Source organism: Nelumbo nucifera, chromosome 2 (assembly GCF_055504915.1).
Source record: "Nelumbo nucifera cultivar China Antique chromosome 2, China Antique-T2T, whole genome shotgun sequence".
Taxonomy (NCBI): Eukaryota; Viridiplantae; Streptophyta; class Magnoliopsida; order Proteales; family Nelumbonaceae; genus Nelumbo; species Nelumbo nucifera.
In genome coordinates, this window is record NC_142650.1 from 71,972,261 (window position 1) to 71,991,887 (window position 19,627).

Consider the following 19,627-nt stretch of genomic DNA (forward strand, 5'->3'; position numbering starts at 1 on the left):
GGTTCTTGTAACTAAGAATTTGTTCTTGGCCTATACAACCATCTTTCAGGTAGAAAATTGTTTTCCTATTGGTAATGGTTAAATTTGTTTTCCCATGGATGTGATATTAAGTTAGAAATGAACACCACTGCCAGAGTTATATCTAACCGAGACAACAGTGACTTTTCTCATTGAGGTTTTGAGAATCTTCATTGCAGGATTATCCTCTTTAATTTTGGTTCTTCAAGATTATCCTCTTTAAGATCATCTTTGTCTTCGAAGTCATTATTCTCATCTCCACCCTTTTCCTTTCTCTCTGTTTTCAGGCCTGAGATATCAGAGGAGAGGATGAAAGAAGAAGAGGAAGAGAGAAGAGAGAAGAGAGAAGGACGTTCGGTTTCAAAACATGCAGTTGGCAGCTCCAGCTTTCTTTTCTTTTTATATTAGGCTGACCCAACTTAAAATAAAAGAGGGGAGAAATTACAAGAGTGCCCCTACAGCACTAAAGAACAGAAAAATATAAAAAACTACTAGAAGAACTAAAGGATTTCAATACTCCCCCTCAAGTTGGGACATAGATATCAATCATGCCCAATTTGTCACATTAATCATTGTGCCGCGGATGATGTAACACCTTGGTAAAGATGTCTGCAAGTTGATCTGTGGAGCTGACATATGGAGTGCACACTTCCCCCATTTACGATTTTTCCCTTATAAAATGCTTGTCAACCTCAATATGTTTAGTTCTATCATGAAGTACTGGGTTGGCAGCAATGTTGATAGCAGTTTTGTTATCACAATACAAGGATATGGGACCATCAACCGGAAATCCCAACTCATTCAACAAGTTCTTTATCCACATAACTTCAGCCACTCCAAGGGACATTCCTCTACATTCAGCTTCAGCAATAGACCTTGCCACAACATTCTATTTCTTGCTTCTCCACGCGACTAGGTTTCCTCCCACAAAGGTATAATACCCACTAGTAGACTTTCTGTCATCAACTGTTCCGGCCCAGTCAGCATCAATATACACCTCAACCTTCAACTGACCATTCTTCTAGAAAAGTAAACCGGCCCCTGGGAACTTCTTTAAGTACTTGAGGATTCTATCAGCTACCTCTAAGTGTGTAGCCTTAGGAGCATGCATGAAGTGGCTAAGAACACCCACAAGTCTCTGGAATTGTTTCACATCCTTGATAGTCTCACCCTGACAATCACCCAATCTGTGGTTTGGATCAATGGAGGAGTTAGCAGGCTTGACTCCAAGTTTTCATGAATCCTGTAATAAATCTAGGATGTATTTTCTTTGAGAAATGAAGATCCCCCTTTTTGAACAAGCCACTTCAATTCCAAGAAAATACTTTTAAGGGACCTAGATCTTTCACCTCAAACTGAGTGGCTAGGAACTCCTTTAGTCGCTGAATTTCCACCTTCCAATCGCCTATGATCACTATGTCGTCAACATACACTATCAAGGCTACAATTTTTCCCTCTCCTTTTTCATAAATAATGTATGATCAGTCTAACACTATTTATAACCAATCTACTGAATAGCTAGATGAAACTTGCTGAACCAAGCTCTCGGTGATTGTTTTAATCCATACAAGGACTTCTTTATCCTACACACCGTTTTTTCTTGGTCTTGAGCATAGAAACTAGGAGGTTGCACCATGTACACCTCCTCTTCAAGATCACCACTCAGGAAAGCATTTTTAATATCTAGCTAGTGGAGATCCCAATGAAGGTTAGCAACAAGAGAAAAAAGAACTCCGATGGAATTCATCTTAGCAACCAGACCAAATGTCTCTGTATAGTCTACTCCATACACCTAAGTAAACCCTTTAGCCGCCAACCAAGCTTTGTACCTTTCTATTGTACCATCAGCCCTATGCTTTACTGCAAAAACCCACTTGTACCCTACCAATTCCGTTCCCACAGTAAGGTCCACTAATTCCCATGTACCATTTTTATGTAATGCATCCATTTCTTCTTTCATTGCATCTATCCATTCAAGCACTGAGAGAGCTTCTGCACATTTTTGTGGATAGGGACACTATCAATGGAAGAGAGAAAAGAACGAAGAGGATGAGATGTTCTCATATGAGATAAAGTGGGGGATAGGATATTTGGTGGTACAGGACCTAACTCCCTTCCTTTGTGCAATAGGGATGTCAAGGTCATTGGCAGAAGAAGAATCAATAGCAATAGGGTCAGGAATGTCAACAGTAATAATGGTACCTGGTGGGACGGGATCTGTCCCCGATGAATCTGATGATGTTGGCGGTACAGTTTCATGTTGCTCCACAGCTTTTGAACCGACTAGCCCATGCAGCGACGGAGGAAGACATGGAACGGAAGAGGGTCAGGTAGAGGAGGTAGCACTTGAAATTGTTTCTCCTCCACCCTATTCTCCCCCTAAGGAGAAACCGGATAGAAAGGATCACTCTCAAAGAAAGACACATCCATAGAAACATAGTATTTTCGAGAAACAGGATCGAAACAACGCTAAACGTTTTGAGAAGAAGGATAGCCCAAAAAGACACAAGGGAGAGCACGAGGGTCAAGCTTACCACGGGTAGGACACAAGTTTTGAACAAAGCAACGACAACTAAACACCCGAATGGGAATAGAGAAAAAGGGGGCTTTAGGGAATAGCAATTGTTGAGGGACCTTGTACCCTAACACTCGAGATGGTATACGGTTGATGAGATAGGTAGCACATAATACGACATCCAACCAAAAACGTTTTGGAACACTCGTATGGATGGGTAACCCAAGAGCTAGTCTTGCAGCCATTGAATCTATGAGTCAGTCGAAGCAGAATCCATCTAACGGATTGCTCTCCCATACAGATCCAAGTGGTCACAGAAAGAATTAATGATATCTTCCCGAGGATCGGCAACAGATGGGCGGCCCTAGTGAATAGCAGTAGATGACAGAGGCTCCTGAGAGGCCAAGTTTGTTGTATTAAACCTTTTTTTGACTCTGCTGTCCCGGCTTCTTATTCTGATCTGATTTCATACTCAGCTCTTGGGCCCACTTTGGCTTTCCATGGAGGTCCTAGCAAGTATCTCGGGTATGTTTGGCCTTCTAGCAATGAGTACACCACAACTTATCCTTATCATCCACTCTCTTTTGGGAGTCACCCTTCTTAAAGGAATTATTGCTTCCTGCACCTATACTCTCTTTAGCCACTAAGGCAATCTGCTCCCCCTCAGAGCTATTCATCACACTGCACCTACTCTCTTCGGGCTGTACTAGAGCATACACTTATTGCACTGAAGGAAGATCTTTACTTCCTAATATCTGAACTCTGAGGGACTCACATTTGGGGTTCAGCCCCAGGAGGAAGGCAAAGACCCGTTGTTGGGAAACCAGAGCCTTGTCGGCTTTAGCATCAACATCACACTTCCAATCAATGTCTGATAGTGATCTAGTTCCTTCCAAATTGAGGTTAAATCTGAATAGTAGGCTGAGAGGGTCCCCACCCCTGCTTATAAGTAGATGAGGCAGCTTGCAACTGGTATATTTTGGCATAGTGGCGTTGCTCTGAATAGGTAGCTTTTGCCTGCTCCCAAATCTCAACAGCTGTTTCAGCCCACATGAAAGTTTTCCTAACTGGAGGCAACATAGACAGTAACAGCCATGACATCACCATGCTGTTTTCCTGGTCCCACTATCATGCTCTGCCCCCTGAGACTTTTGACCCATTCCCAGATCGATAATGGAAAGTCCATAAAAACCCCGGACTCATAAAACCATGTAAAGCCATCTTTATTTTATCTTTGTGGTTTTTTGATATCAATGGCCTCTTTCTACTTCAAGATATTCTTTTGGGTACTTCTCCTCTTAAGCCAAGTACATGGAAATTTTCTTGGGCAATAAGGGCATAAGAATATGAAACCAATCAGTATGACAGAACATTGTTATCTACCAAAACTGGAAAAGGAAAAACAGAGAAGTTTTATTTCTCCCACTTTGTCCAGTCAAGTACAAAGTGTATTCTTTCTTATTATTTGCAAAAAGAATTAAATTGTAAAATGTCAAACATGTATATATGATCAGAAAATATGAAAATTCAACAAGGTAGTAGGTCCTTAATCAAGCTACTTCCATATCATCAGAAAATCCAACAGCCATAGATGCCTTGGAAAATGGAAATCCAAATCCTAATAAAGGTCCAAAGCTTAGTCCAAATAAATTGAGATAAAGATCGGATGTGAAAGGATGAACTCAAACACCTAGTTCCTGTTAGTCAGATTTGGTGTATTGCAAGACTAGTTTAGCAGGTGCCTCATCTCTGCACATAGCAGAGGTTCATCATGATGAGAGGTGTGCTGCTAGTAGTGTCTTGGTAGTGAAAGGTTCTATCTCTAAGGGCATTATACTCTTGCTAGAGAATATGCAGGCTTGCTTCTGTTTCACAGTGAGGTGTGGCAAAGAGGCTATACGCTTATAAGGAAAACTCTGTAAAACAGTTGTAAGGCCTACCACGTTGTACAAAGTACAGTGTTGGGAAGCCAGGAAACAAGTTCATGTCCGAAAAATGAGTGTGGCAAAAATGTATATACTGAGATGGATGAGTGGAAAAAATTACAGGGAGAGAATCAGAAATGAAGTCATTGCCAGGAAGGCAGGAACTAAGGAATAGTTCCAATAGGTGATAAATTGAGAGAAAGTAGACTAAGATGGTTCAGTAATGTGCATAGAAGACCATCAATAGCGCCCATAAGAAGAAATGATTTCAACACCAATAATTTAACAATGGATATGGCATTAAACAGAATGGAATAGAAAAACAGGATTCCTGCCGCTGACCCCATATATATTCATGAAAATAACTTAAAGAGTATTAGCTACAGATGGAATATATTTTTACTCACATGAAGCTTAAATCCATTTTTGCACGGAGAAGCTTTTCACCATGTAAGAATTCATCCAAGGATGACTTCGTACTATCAAAGAAGGTGAACTCAGAAGATACAACCTGCAGAACTCGGTATCAAAAATTGAAATAAGAGTGCAAGCAGATGAAGATAATTAACAAGTAAAGAGAATGGCAGAATAAAATAATTAATTAGATTGATAATGGGATTTCATTCAAGATAAAGCAGAGGGAAGTAACTAAAAATACCAAAAGAATTGAATGTTAAGGGATCACAAATTTGGATACCAAATCAAAATGAAACAGGACCATACTGTTTCCCCCACATGAAAAATAGGGATAACATATACAGAAAACCACCCAGCAATCAATTCCCTAGCTAAGCCAATGGAATGAACCCCAAATTCCATTACTAGAGACGGAGAAAAAAAATAAAGAAACCCACAGCTCTACAATAAGACCATCCATGCACACCTTCCACAAATAAGCATTTACATGATAGGAGCTTCTAAATAACTCAAGTGATATGTTGGATCCCCTAATATTATTAAGTAGTATCCTGCAGAAAATGGGGCACCAAACAACCTACTCTCCCTTCACACCAGATAATTATGATGGAGAAGCCAAATGGTCAAATATGGGATCCAGATTCAGAGTGCAGGAGCACAGCACCCCATTCCTCAAGAAGCTGTGTTGTCTTCATCCTTACAGAACTCCGACCAACCTGAGCTTGTATTGGGTGGGGCCTGTGAAAGATGTGAACAGGGAGTTCTCTACCCCTCTAATATTCCTTCAAGGTTTGTTGGTCTTTTCGGTCCCTCAAAAACCATTGCTAATACTGAAATGTGTGTGTCCTCCCCTTTGTGTGCAGATCAAACCATGACTCAGAAGCCAGTGAATGATGAAAATCAATTTGCCACAAAGCAAGGAGGTGCTGAAGAAGCTAAGAGAACAAGGGAGGTAGGGGTTAGAGAAAAATTGTTGGGGTGCATGTGGTGGCAGAAAATATTTATGCCACAAAACCTGGAGGAGTGTTGGTTTCATAGGAAGTGGGGATGAGAGGGGGGAAAGAGAACTTGACATTAATGAACCCAAAATAAAAAGAGAAGGGGGAGGGTTAAGACAGCAAGAGAGCAAGAGTTATTGCTCTAGTCTGGAAGATAGAAGAAAGGGAGTTAGAAAGAGATCTAACAAATTAAAGGAGTCGCCTAAGAGAAGAAAGAAGAGAGCTACATTAGAGAAGCCCTTAGACGTGAAGGTACACAAGGAAGGAAAAAGATAAGGAAAGGAAGAAGAGTGAAATGGAAAGGTTCGTTAGTGAGTTAGAACAGGGAAAGGAAGAGAGCAAAAGGAAGAGTAGAAGAGGGGAAGGCTGTTAGCTCTTTTTGCTCAAAAGTGTGGGTACTTCTTTGGTACAAGTATGAAGATAATAAGCTAGAATGTGAAGGGTCTAGGGAGCGCAATAAAGAGACGGCTTATTAGAGAAGCCCTCAGAAAGGAGAGACAGGATATGGTAATGTTACATGAAACAAAACTTCAAGAAATAGATAGGAGATGGATTAGGATCATCTGGGGAGCTAGAGGTTTAAGCTGGGCTTTTGCAATTTGCACCTTCCTGGGGAGCTTCTGGAGCTATGCTCACCATGTGGAGGAATGAAGAGTTGAAAGGTCTGGAAGAGCTAATAGGACAGTTTTCAGTCTCAATCAAATTTAGAAGGATAACCGATGGCAAGGATTGGGCATTGAAAAATGTTTACGGTCCGAACTCCTATAAGGAAGGGGCCCATTTTTGGGAGGAGTGAGTGCAATTAGAGGGTTCTAGGAGGGAGCTTAGTGTCTAGGTGGTGATTTCAACATAATCCAATTTACATCAGAGACAAACAATCCAAGCCAAAGAATCACAACAAGTATGAGGAAGTTTAATGAGTTTGTAGAATTATTTGAACTGAAAGAGATACCACTGCTACAAGCTGACTATACTTGGTCGAACTTTCAAGATTCGCCGATTTGCTCTAAACTAGACAGATTCCTTTTTTCAATGGATTGGGAAGCTTTGTGGGAAATTTTAACTTCACGAGCTTTAGTGAGAGTGACTTCTGACCACTGCCCTATATGCCTAGCGCAAGAAAATTTGATAGGGGGACCTTCACCGCATAGCTTTCAAGGCGCCAAGGTGAGGCTAGGTGACTGGGGGGCACCTTGTCACCTAGGCGTCACCTAGGCGATGGATTTTTTATGTTAAAAACATAGATCTTAGGGTAGTTCCCTAGGTACCATAACCATATTTCTTTCATAATTATTCATGATTTTCATAAGAAAAGTATAAATTTCATATTAAAGTATAGAAAATCAACATATTCATGAGAAGAAAAGGAAGAAGGAAAATAAAATTCAAAAGATATAAGGGCTGAACCCTTATTTTTGTTATAGGAAAAGAAAAAAATAAAAAGTATTGGTAGTAGTAGTAGTAGTAGTAGTAGTAGTAGAAGAAGAAGAAGAAGAAGAAGAAGAAGATATGGAAGAGGAAAATGTGCAGATTAGATAAAATTTTAAGTTCTTCCTTACTTATTGGTTCAGGTATTTAAGTCTTTGAGGGTTCAATATAGCATTTAGCAATGTTTGTGTTGATTAAACCCTAATAAATAAGAAAATAATAAAAAGAAATTAGTATATAAACACACAAAATGATTATTTTAGTTTAATAATGTCTATTTTATAATTATAATCTCAAAAAAGAATGAATAAAAAAGTATTTCATAGTAGGAAGTAGAAAACTGCTAAGCGGTTAGGCGAGGCAAGCCTAGCCTCAAAGGGCGCCTTGTCGCCTAGACATCGCCTTGGCAACTATGTTACACCGTTTAGGTTTGAGAACATGTGGCTGGAAGATAATACATTTGCAGAAAAGGTCAAGTGCTAGTGGTAGGAGGTAGGGAGCAGAGGCTTGAAGAGCTAAAAGAGAAAATAAAGGCATGGAACAAGGGCACTTATGGTAAAGTGGAGGAGATCAAAGAAAGAGTTGTTTCAAGGATTGAGGAGCTAGATAAGAAAGAAGCCCTTGCAACTATGACAGCGAGGAAAGAGAAGAAAGGTGGAAATTGAAGTGTGAGTTAGAAGAGGTCCTTAGGAAGGAAGAGATTTCTCGGAGGCAAAACTCTAGATGTAAGTAGTTGTTGGAGGAGGAAGGGAATACAAATTGTTTTCTCTTTAGCCAACGGGAGAAGAAGGAAAAATCAAATTGTTAGGCTAGAAGTGGAAGGATATGAGATAACCAGGGAGGAGGAGACTATCAAGGTCTTTGTGGATCATTTTAAAAGTATCTTCTACAGTCAAGGGGTTAGAAGTCAATTTCCCCAAGATGTTCAATGGACTAGAGTGCCTAAAGCTATGGTTGCAGCCTTAGACGTGGAGTTTTCTTTAGAAGAAATAAGAGAGGCGGTTTTCTCGATGGAAAGGTCTAAAGCCCCTAGACCGGATGGTTTCTCTTTGGCTTTTTATCAGGAGTGTTGCAGCCTTATCAAAAGAGATTTGATGGAAGTTTTCAATGAGTTTTACACTGAAGGGGAAATTTCTCAAGGTACAAAATCAACTTTCATTGCCCTCATTCCCAAAAGGAAGTTAGCAAAAACTCCAAAGGATTTTAGACCAATAAGCCTAGTGGGGAGCCTCTATAAGATTATAGAAAAGGTTCTAGTGGGGAGACTTAACAAAAGTACTACCCTTGGTCACCTCACATCGACAAGGTGCCATTGATGAAGGGGGACAAATTATCAACCAGGTGTTGGTAGCAAACGAATGTGTATCAGAGAAGAGGAGGAGAGGGAGGGGTGTGGTGTGCAAGTTGAATTTAGAGAAAGGCTTATGACTCCGTGGACTGGTCTTTTCTCCTAGAAATTATGGGGAGAAGTGGGCTAGGAGAGCAGTGGAGAATGTGGATAAAGGGATGCCTTAGTTCAATACAGTACTCGATCATGATTAATGGTGGGGCTAGAGACTACTTTCCCGTGAAAAGAGGATTGAGACAAGGGGATCCCCTCTCCCAAATCTATTCACTTTAATTGCTGATATCCTAAGCAGGATGATCATAGAGGCAAATTAGAGAAATCTTTTAGAGGATGGAGGGGTAGGAAGTCTTGAGGTGGCAGTCACACATTTGCAATTTGCAGTTGACATCATCTTATTTTGTGAGGGAGGTAACTAGGAGAGCATAAGATATTTGTTGAGCTCATCACCTCCTTTGAATCACTCTGCAAATTGAAGGTTAATTGGGGAAAAAGTTGTATAGCAGGGATCAACTTGGAAGATGAAAGTTTGAGAGAACTAGCTGAGATTTTGGGGTGTGGAGTCAAACAATGGCCATTGGAGTACTTAGGGATCAGTTGGGAGGAAATCCTAGATTAGAAGATTTTTGGAAGCCAGTGGTGGAGAGGTTCACAAGGAAGTTGGCAATCTGGAAGAGGAATTATTTGTCCATAGGTGAGAGAATAACACTGATTAGAGCAACTCTAGAAAATCTACCAGTCTATTTCCTTTCAACTTTTAGAATCTCAGTTAAAGTGGTAGGAAAACTAGAAAAATTTATGAGGGATTTTCTCTGGGAACCTGGGGATGAAAAGAGGGATCATCTGGTAAAGTGGGAACAAGTCAGCAAAACAAAGGAAAAGGGAGGCTTAAGACTGGGGAACTTAGTTCACAGGAATACTTCTTTGTTAGGAAAGTGGCTTTGGAGATTCCCATTGGAAAAAGATAAAATGTGGCACAAGGTGAAAGAAAGCATTCACGGGCTGATGAACAATGCCTGGGATGCAAAGATAGCCCTTAGGTGGGGGGGGCGCCTTGTCACATTGTCACCTAGGCAGGCACCTAGGCGTCACCTAGGCGATGGATTTATTATGTAGAAAACATAGATCCTAGGGTAGTTCCCTAGGTACCATAACCATATTTCCTAAGAATTATTCATAATTTTCATAAGTATAGAGTTCATGTTAAAGTATAGAAAATCAACATATTCATGAGAAGAAAAAGAAGAAGGAAAAGAAAATTCAAAAAATATAGGGGCTGAACCCTTATTTTTGTTATAGGAAAAGAAGAAAAGAAAATGTGTTGATTACAAAATGTGTAGTAAATGTGTTGATTAGACAAAATTTTAAATTCTTCCTTACTAGTTCAGGTTTTAAAGTCTTTAGGGGTTCAAATACAACAATTAGCAATGTTTATAGTGATTAAACCCTAACAAATAAGAAAATAATAAAAAGAAATTAGTATATAAACACACAAAATGAATATTTTAGTTTAATAGTGCATATTTTATAATTAAAATGTCAAAAAATAAAGAATAAAAAGTATTTTATAATACATACTACAAAACTGTTTACCGATTAGGTGAGGCGGGCCTCAAAGGGCGCCTTGTTTCCTAGGTGTCGCCTTGACAACTATGATCCTATCTTTCTTAATCTTATTAGACTTAATGTGGGTTGTGGCTCTAGGGTGCTTTTCTGGGAACATCTCTGGCTGGGTGATACTCCTTTTTGCTCCCTATTCACTGACATATATTCAGTCTCTAACTACAAGTTACAACCCGTCTCAAATTTTGTCACCTTTTCTCACTCTAGACAGAGTTGGGATTTCAGTTTCAAAGGGGTTTGAGGGATAATGAATGTGAGTAAATGTTTTAAAAAACCTATTATCTAAAATAAAAAAACATAAACATAACATGTAAAGCGTATTCAAATGAAAATCTAAAAATAAAAGCAAAGATATAAAGCATTTTCAAGCATGTAAAACCCACAATCTCTTTTCCTCCTTAATTGCAATGCTTCAAGTAGCTAATGTGATGTAAAACATATTGCATTCTTGATTCTATGAGTCACTACCACGCCCCTCGAGGCAAGCCCGAATAAGTCTATGTCAGGTCTGAAATTCTTATTTCTCACATAAAAAATAATAATTTTATAGCTTTCATTGCCTTTTAAGAAGAGATAATTTATTGCAATGAATCAATGAACAACATTAGCAAAATAGGGGTTTCTCGGAGCCAAACCGTTAGAACCAAAAAAATGCAAAAAGCGCAAAATTTTAAAAAGGTGCACGCCTGGGCTGAGGTGCAAGGTGCATCAGGCACATGCCTAGGTGCACCAAGCATGTGCCTTTTGAAAGGGATGTGCCTAGGACCTGGGCGAGGCGCATACCCCAAAATGCACCTCACCTGTGCGCCTAGGTGCGCCTTTTAAATCACTGCTTAAGTCAGTTACCTTCAATCCACTTTGAAGGAAACTAGAGTATGGTCTGCTTCTTCTGATGGAACCTTTACCTGTGCTTCTTTCTTCAATACCCTTGTACAAGCCCCTGCTGATGGGGTGAGAATTTTCGGTGAAAGAGATTTGGAGCAAGACAATTCCACCAAAAACTCAATGCTGGGAGATTTTTCTCGGGAAGATAAATAATTGCGACATGCTTCAAAAAAGGAGGCTAAATAAATGCCTCCCCACATATTTGCATCCTTTGCTCTGCTGGTGGTTAATCCCTACCCCATTTATTGATCCATTGCCCCTTTGTCCTTTTTATTTGGGAATCTCTATGCTCTCTTTGGTTGCAGGTGGAGTGCTCCCCTAGACGTAGTAAGCCTCTTTGATGAAAACTTTCTAAGGCAGCCAACAAAAAAAGGAAGGGTTGTATGGAAATCGGCAAGGGCAGCGGTGGTGTGGACAATATGGTAGGAAAGGAATGCAAGAATCTTCAATGAGAAGCATAGACCAAAAGAGGCTATTGTGGAGGCCATAAAGATAAAAGTTGCTCATTGGGTAAAATCACTCCAGCTCTTTCAAAATATCTCAATGACTGATATTGTAAGAGCCTGGAATGAAGTAGCACACACTGCTGAGAAGGGAAGAAAAGTGATGAAATGGAAGCCCCCAGGCCCCAACAAGTTGAAGCTGAACTTTGACGGGAGCTCTACAGGAAACCCGGGTATGGCAGGCATTGGTCGTGTGATCAGAGATTCCTCAAGCAAAGTATTGGCTTTCTACTCAGGACCTTTAGGGGAAGGAGACCCCTTAAAAGCTGAACTGTTAGCCCTGCTGCAAGGACTAAAGATTGCCAAGCAAGTTTATCATAATAACTTGGAGATAGAAGGGGACTCAAAAACAGTGATATCTTGGACCAATTCAAGCAGTAATGTCCCTTGGAACTACAGACATCCATTAAGGGAGATGGTAAGCATAGCAAGGGAACTTAATGCCTCATTCACATGGGTCAGGAGCACTGAAAATGGAATGGCTTACTCTCTAGCTAAACAGGGAGTTCAAAGGCAACAGCTTTTTTGGGCTTTAATGTAACATTTTCTGTTAAATTGTCTGCACTCTTTCTGATGGAACTCTATTGTAACTCTATTTTAATCATTTTAATTGAATAAAATTCTCTGAGTTGAAGTATGATAGTGGTATTTTTACAATTTCTGTTCTTTGGCATAATTTTCCTTCTGTAGATCTTTCATTTAATTATAAAAAAGTTTTCTATTTTTCGTAACTTTAGGACTGGATTTTCATAGTTACATACAAACATACCGGAAAGAAGCCCTTGTGATTTGTTAAAGACAAGTGAAACAAAAGAACCATTTTATGTCCCATCTATAATGAAAAAACAGAGCCTAATCAAATATTTCTCCAATTTAGCATTCTGTTATTAGGAATCTAATGCATTTTTAAGTTACTGGTGAAATGTCAAATAAGCTATCCCTCCTTTTTTTCCTGATTCGTAAATTGGTGTCCCTCCTTGGTACTGAACTATTATGAAAATCATTGGTAACCAAAATAGGCTAAGAATAAATGGTGCAACCTCACCCCTTTGCTTGAACCAGATCACCAATAAAGGAAGAACAGATAAGTCCAGCATTACCAAATCCCTATCACCCTAGAGCAAAATCAGTTCACAATTCCATAAAGTCTTAACACCAACAAATGCAAGATTTAAACACAGAACTCTCAAGAAATATAGAGATGTAGATACTAAGATGCCAAAATGACACTCTCTTCTGGAAAAAAACCACAGTGGACATTCTAAAAATTACACCTTTGCAAAATCTTAAATGGTAGTCGAACGAGAACACCATCATTAGCAAATTTTGAACCATCATACCTGGGCTTCAAATGTAAAACTTTGCATATTAAAATCATTGTTGGTATCTGCTGCAGCAGTAGCTAAGGTATCAGATGATCCATGCAAATTTCTCTGACTCTTTGTATCACTATTAGAAGTGAAACTTTCTAACAATAAAATGTTGACACCATCTTCTACTGAGACTGAATAGCTACTATCATTGCTCAAGTATGTACGCTTCCTCAAAAGGTCACCATTCTAACAAACAAAAAAAGAAAACATAGCATGTTAAATAGATAAAAAGTACATCATGGATGAAGAAATGACTTAACTCTGGAATATTATGTGAATATGTCTAAAACAATAATAGCATATAAGATGACTGTTAGTGTCGACTGTATAGGGGTAGTTTTGTCAATTTGTTTAGGTTTGGTGTGAGATGTCATGTTTAAGTGTTGTGTCCCATACTTAAGTAAGGGCACAACGTACCTTTTGTTATTCATTAGAAAAAGTATAAATACAATCTGGCCAACTAGGGAGAATAGAATTCTCTCTCTAGTTCGAACCAGGTTTTCCTTGTCTTCTCTTCTCTTCTTCTTCTCTCTCTATCCTTTTTAGCTTTCTGCTACTGTTATTTCTTACTGAATTCAAGTGCAGGTCTGAACTTTATCATGGTATCAGTGCAACTGTGACAAATACAGATCTAGGGTTTTCCAGATTTTTGCATCATCAGTTGGAAATATGGAAAAGGGCTGAAAAGGAGAGGTCGCCTTTCCCTTTGGAGGTTTTCATGCCTCCAGTTGGTGGTTTAGTGGGTGTTTGTGGTGGTTTGTAGGGAACCCTCTTAATCAATGGTACGAAGAGGGCTGTTTTGGGTGGTGCAGTGGGGAGTCGAGTGCAGGTTGTTTTTTTGTTGATCGAATAGGTGGATTGTATGGGTGTTTCAGTGTGAATTGAGTGGTTGGTGAGTGTCTATACTGAGGTAGGTTTGTGGGGTGGATTCAGGTAGGTTTGTAATGCTGAGAACGAAGAGTGTCAACAACTGTTGTTGCTGAAAACCATGACTGTAGGTGCTTCCACTAGTGTGTAGTGTGGTGAGAAGTGGCTGTAGGTGAGAAGTGAATTAAAAGTGTGATATACAGGTGAAAAAAAAGGGAGGAAGAAAAAAAATCAGATATGGGAGATAGTATTGAACACAAATTTAGTGTCAGGGTTCCCACTGATTACCAGAATGTTCAGATGATTCTCAGGACTATAGTGATTGGGAACAAGAAGATGCACTGATTATGACCTGGTTGTGGAATAGTATGGAACCCAAGATCAGTGAGAATTTTATGTTCTTAGATACAGCCAAGGAGATTTGGGACCATGCCAAGAAGCTGTACTCAAGACAAGACAACAGTACTAGAGTGTACCAGCTTTATCAGGAGTACTTTAATCTGCAACAAGGTAGTCAAAGTCCTGAGGAATACTATGCTAGCATGAAGAAACTTCGTAATGAGTTGAATGTGAACCATCCCCTCACTTCTGATGTTAAGATTCAACAACAGCAGAGAGAACAACTAAATGTAACCAGATCTTTTGTAGGGCTGAAACCTAAGTAAGAACCAATGAGACCCTCTCTCTTGTTCTTAAAATTGGACCAGTTCGTGTTATGATATCTCTAACTACTATGTATGAATGGCCTCTATTTCAGCTTGACATCAAGCATGCCTTTTTACATGGTGATCTCCTTGAGGTCTATATGGAACAACCACCGGGGTTTGTTCCTCAAGGAGAGGATGGTAAGGTGTGCAAACTAAAGAAGGCCATTTATGGACTTAAATAGTCTCTCATGCATGGTTTGGTAGTTTCAGTGAAGTGATAAAGAAGCTTGGCATGAAACAGTGTCAGGTTGATCACTCAGTATTCAGCTATGATTCGAATGTTGGGAAGATTTTATTGGTGGTATATGTAAATGATATTGCCATTACTGGCTGTGAAAGATTGCAGATTGATAAGCTGAAGTGCTTTCTATAGGAACACTTCCAAACAAAGGACCTTGGTAAGTTAAAATATTTCTTGGGGATAAAAGTAGCAATGTCTAAGCACGGTAGTAATTTGTGTTAGAGGAAATATGTTCTTGATTTGTTGTAGGAAACAGGATTGCTAGGTGATAAACTGGCTGAAACACCTATGGAACCAAATACCAAGTTGAGTAGTGATGTGGGTGAGGAGTTTGAAGATCCTGGAAGGTACAAGCGGTTGGTAGGCAAACTAAACTACCTAACCATTACTCGGCCAGATATTTCATATGCAGTTAGTGTGGTGAGTCAGTTAATGCAAAATCCTCGGGTTCCACATTGGGGTGCAGCTCTAAGGATTGTAAGGTATTTGAAGGGTTCCTGGTCATGGCTTGTTATACAAAAGTGGAGGAAATCTTGAAATAGAATGATACACCGATGCTGATTGGGATGGTTTTGTATCTGATAGAAGGTCCACTACAGGTTAGTGTACCTTTCCTGGGGCTAATTTGATGACATGAAAAACTAATAAACAGACAATGGTGGCAAGAAGTAATGCAAAAGCTGAATACATGGCACAAACAACTTGTGAGCTAGTGTGGTTGAGAAATCCTCTATAGGAGATGGGGTACTCAATTGACACTCGCATGAAGCTTAAATGTGACAACCAAGCTGCAGTCCACACCTCTTCAAATCCAGTTTTTCATGAGAGAACAAAACATAGAGAAGTTGGTTGTCACTTTGCGAGGGAGAAAGTGCTTAGTGGAGTGATAGCCACTGCATGTGTTAACACAGGAAATCAATGGGCAGACTTGTACACCAAAGGGTTGAGTCGGGTAAGAGTGGCCTACATATGTAACAATCCAGGACTATATGATATATACTCACCAGCTTGAGGGGGAATGTTAGTGTCGACTGTATAGGGGTAATTTTGTCAATTTGTTTATGTTTGTGTGAGGTGTCATGTTTAATTTAAGTGATGTGTCCCATACTTAAGCAGGGGCACAACAGACCTTTTGTTATTCATTAGAAAAGTATAACTACAATCTGGCCAACTAAGGAGAATAGAATTCTCTCTCTAATTCGAACCAATTTTTTCATCTTCTTCTCTCTCTATCCTTTTTAGCGTTTTGCTACTGTTATTTCTTATTGAATTCTAGTGCAGGTCTGAACTTTATCAATGACCAAATCCATGTAACAAGCAAATTCAATTTTCTCAAATCTAGTCGGGGATGATGCAGACTGACTAGTAACAAATGAACTATGGGATAAGGATTTAATGATGATTCTAGCAATAAACATATGAATTGATCAGAGTAATAATGGTTCCAGGCTAAAACTCTAATAATTATAAGTTTTCTGAAGGATTCTGTGAATTAAAATCCAAAATGTAAGTATAGGGATGCAATTTTTTGAATGAAATTTTATGGCCATATTTGAAATTTCTACAAAAGGATTAAAATTCCCTTTGTGGGAGAAACGACCAAAATTCAAGAAATTAGGGTTTTAGATGGAATTTTGGAATGAAATTTGATAAGATGATAAGTAATGATTATCTATGAAGATGACTAAATGTGAGAGTAATCAGAGATGGTCAAAAACCAAAGGAAGATACATGAAACAAGAAATTTTAATTTTTTAAAACAAACATAAGGAAAATGTATCAAGATCAAGTCAAGTCATTTAGCATTGTTTTATGAACATCTTTGATGGGCACAGAAGATAGTATGGGGCATGAGAATAACTCACCACTCTTATCATAAGCTCTAATAACTCAAATAAACTCAATTCACTTATTCATCATGTTTTTGGGATGAACCAAACTCATTTAATTTTATTTAAATGGGTCATTAAGAGGTTAGCAGGTTAGATAGTTTGGGTTGAAGCTCCACCAAAAGCCAACCTGCCCAATTTCCACCCCTAAGCCTTGAACAACTAAATGGGGTTACACGATCCTCTTTAGCCACTCCACTCTGCTCAATGTTGGTGTTAGTGGAAATATCAGCAATCCAAATAATATGCAAAAATATAGAATGCTATTTATGTAATGACAAAAGATGCATAGATAGACCCTTATAAATTATTATCTTGTTCTGAAAAGGAAGTGATTGTTGGACATGACGGGGTGGCTGGAGATGGCGGGAATGTTTTCAAGAACCAAGATGTTTATCTGAGGGGATGGTGATTTCCGATAGGGGTCAAAAGCCGGAGGGGAGTCTGGAAGAAGACGTGAAAACATTTAATACAGCTAGGAGATTCAAAACTCAAAATAATAGAAAAAAAAATCAGCAGGAAGTTCCAGTTTCAAAAGTCCTTGCACGGTTAAAAGGAGGTTTACATAGCATTGGGCTTAATAAGCTCGTCAAAAAACACAAACGATCAAAGAGAAGGTGACTAGAAGATTGTTCTCAAAAAGCTGATAAAAAGAGTTTTTGAGTGGGAGTCCTGGTGGGATTCGGTGGTAGGTGTGGGTTTCTGGCGGGTGATGATATTGGTTTGTAGGGTCTGGGATTTTGCCTTAGTGTTGCAGTTTGGCTTTTCTTGTTTTTTGCTGGTTTGCAAGGATTTAATAAAATTTGTTCTATTTTATCTTCAGAAAAGAAATAATCAAAACTACATGATACAGAGAGTTTAACCAAATTTTAAAATCATAATAGATCAACTAAATAATTTATTATACAATAAAAGCCAAGATTCAATAACATCATGTTTAAAAAGAATTTGTAGTTGGCTCAAAGTGATAATCATGTCCATGAGGTCGCCAATAACATTGCTACTCCACATACTAAAACATTGTCACCAACTTATGTGATGATACTATCTTTTGTACTCCACATAGCACCCATAGATTTTATTGGGGAATACGTTCATTCCAACAATATTTCGTGTAGGTACCAATGGAAATTGAAATATGTACTGGAAATATTAGAAATTTTGTGAACATCAAATATTACATGTATATATATAGATATACCATTAAATTATGTATGTATGTATATTTGTTTTCAACTATTACATGGATTACATTTCTAACAATTATTCCTAAAATGCACATCTGCATGAGTTCATTCTAATTAAATTAAATGCTTACCAGGACTGATTTTTTTACAAGCATTTATCAATGTTAATTTATCCAAGGTGAGACTTCAGATAGACATAAACCCAAGGATCCACCTTCACAAATAGGTGCATATTTTATTTCAATATATCTTAAAGATTCTTTTCATAGAAAAAGTATATATTGCATTTGTCATCCTCTCATTTGTCCATTTTCTCCAGTGGAAATCATGCACACCATATAAAAGTGAGAAAGCTGGGAATACATATAATGTCAATAAAGAATCATAAATCATTATAATAATACTACAGAAATTACTACAGACTTTTTGTATCTCCTCTTGAATAGTGATGAAGATACCTGAACAATATCATGCCACTGGCAGTTCAGGAGCTAAACCTATTTTCCAACTTAATATATCAACTGGATAACCTACATTGTCCTCGACATATATGTGTAGGAAAAGAGACCATTTTTTCTAATTGTATGGCATAATACAAATGCTATTATGCCATCGTCCAAACACCCTTTATCATGCCCAATAGATCTTGACACCAGGAAAAGAGTAGGCAATTAAAGATGAACTTGGTAGTATGCAAAGGGATATATAAATCAAAAGGGAGCATACATACCTCAATTTTTACATTCATGAAACGCAACTTTTTGCCATGTCCAATAACAATGATAGGATGTAATCTTGAAGATGATATTTCTTTCAGATCAATTTCTTCACTCAAACAGATTGTCCCTCCACAACCATCATATATGTATTCATCAACCCCTACAGCATCAGCTATTAACTGCTTACATGGAGATAGATGGACCACATCATCTTTCTGCTTGTAAAGAGGTGATGAGAGTATGATGCTGTTATTTCTAGTTAATGGATCATTGTTGGGATCCAAAGTTTCCTCCCTACCAGTTATTGCTCCCAAAGATGGCACAAAAAATTCAACCACTGCGAGAAGAAAATCTAAAATAACAAGTACACGAAGCTGCTGGATGCGAACAACAAGTGAGCAAGAAGATGAGCGTAGTCTGTAGTCCATCAATAGCATAGTTGAAATAGGAACATCCATATCATGGGAAGCTTCAGGGTCCATCCTCACATTTTCACTTTTGTTCAAAGAAACAGGAACATTTCCAGCAGAACTTTGTCTGAGTACATCTGAGGAGGATCCCAGCATCAGGCGCATTTCAGACTTCGTATCAGGGCGAATGTCCAGAATAGAGAATAAAGGGATAGTTATATAAATATCTGTTTCAGACAGTGAAGTCGTCCGATAAGATACCCAAAGCCCTTCCAGCTGCAGAAGTATAAGAAATACATCAGAAATATAGGAATTCACATCAGAGAAAGGATGGAACTTTTGAAGAATAAGTTTGAAATACAATGAAAGGTATAAGAACCAATGGTGCTTTTTCCAAAGCAAGAGTATATAAAGAGGGGGATGCAGAAGAAAAGGAGGTAATGATGGATGAAGGGCACCACATTGCTAAACCCTTCCTATAGAACAGGTGGTATACTGTAAAGTGCAAGCAAAAAGCCATTACACCTGCTCTTTAGCAACAGTTATTAGGCATTTACCAATGAGAATCAAGAAGATG

At 38.7% G+C, this 19,627-nt stretch overlaps 1 protein-coding gene across 4 annotated transcripts in view; it reads right to left on the reverse strand.

Annotated features, from left to right (window-relative positions):
• Nucleotides 1-19,627, reverse strand: part of LOC104604129 (uncharacterized) — a 195,640-nt gene that overhangs the window by 103,347 nt on the left and 72,666 nt on the right. For all 4 annotated transcript variants that reach the window (XM_010268361.3, XM_010268362.3, XM_088899453.1 and 1 more), the window contains exons 34-36: nt 18,652-19,326; nt 12,998-13,216; nt 4,866-4,969 (exon numbers count right to left, since the gene is read on the reverse strand). In XM_010268361.3, coding sequence (XP_010266663.1) covers nt 4,866-4,969; nt 12,998-13,216; nt 18,652-19,326 — 998 coding nt within the window. The remainder of the gene's footprint in view (nt 1-4,865; nt 4,970-12,997; nt 13,217-18,651; nt 19,327-19,627) is intronic.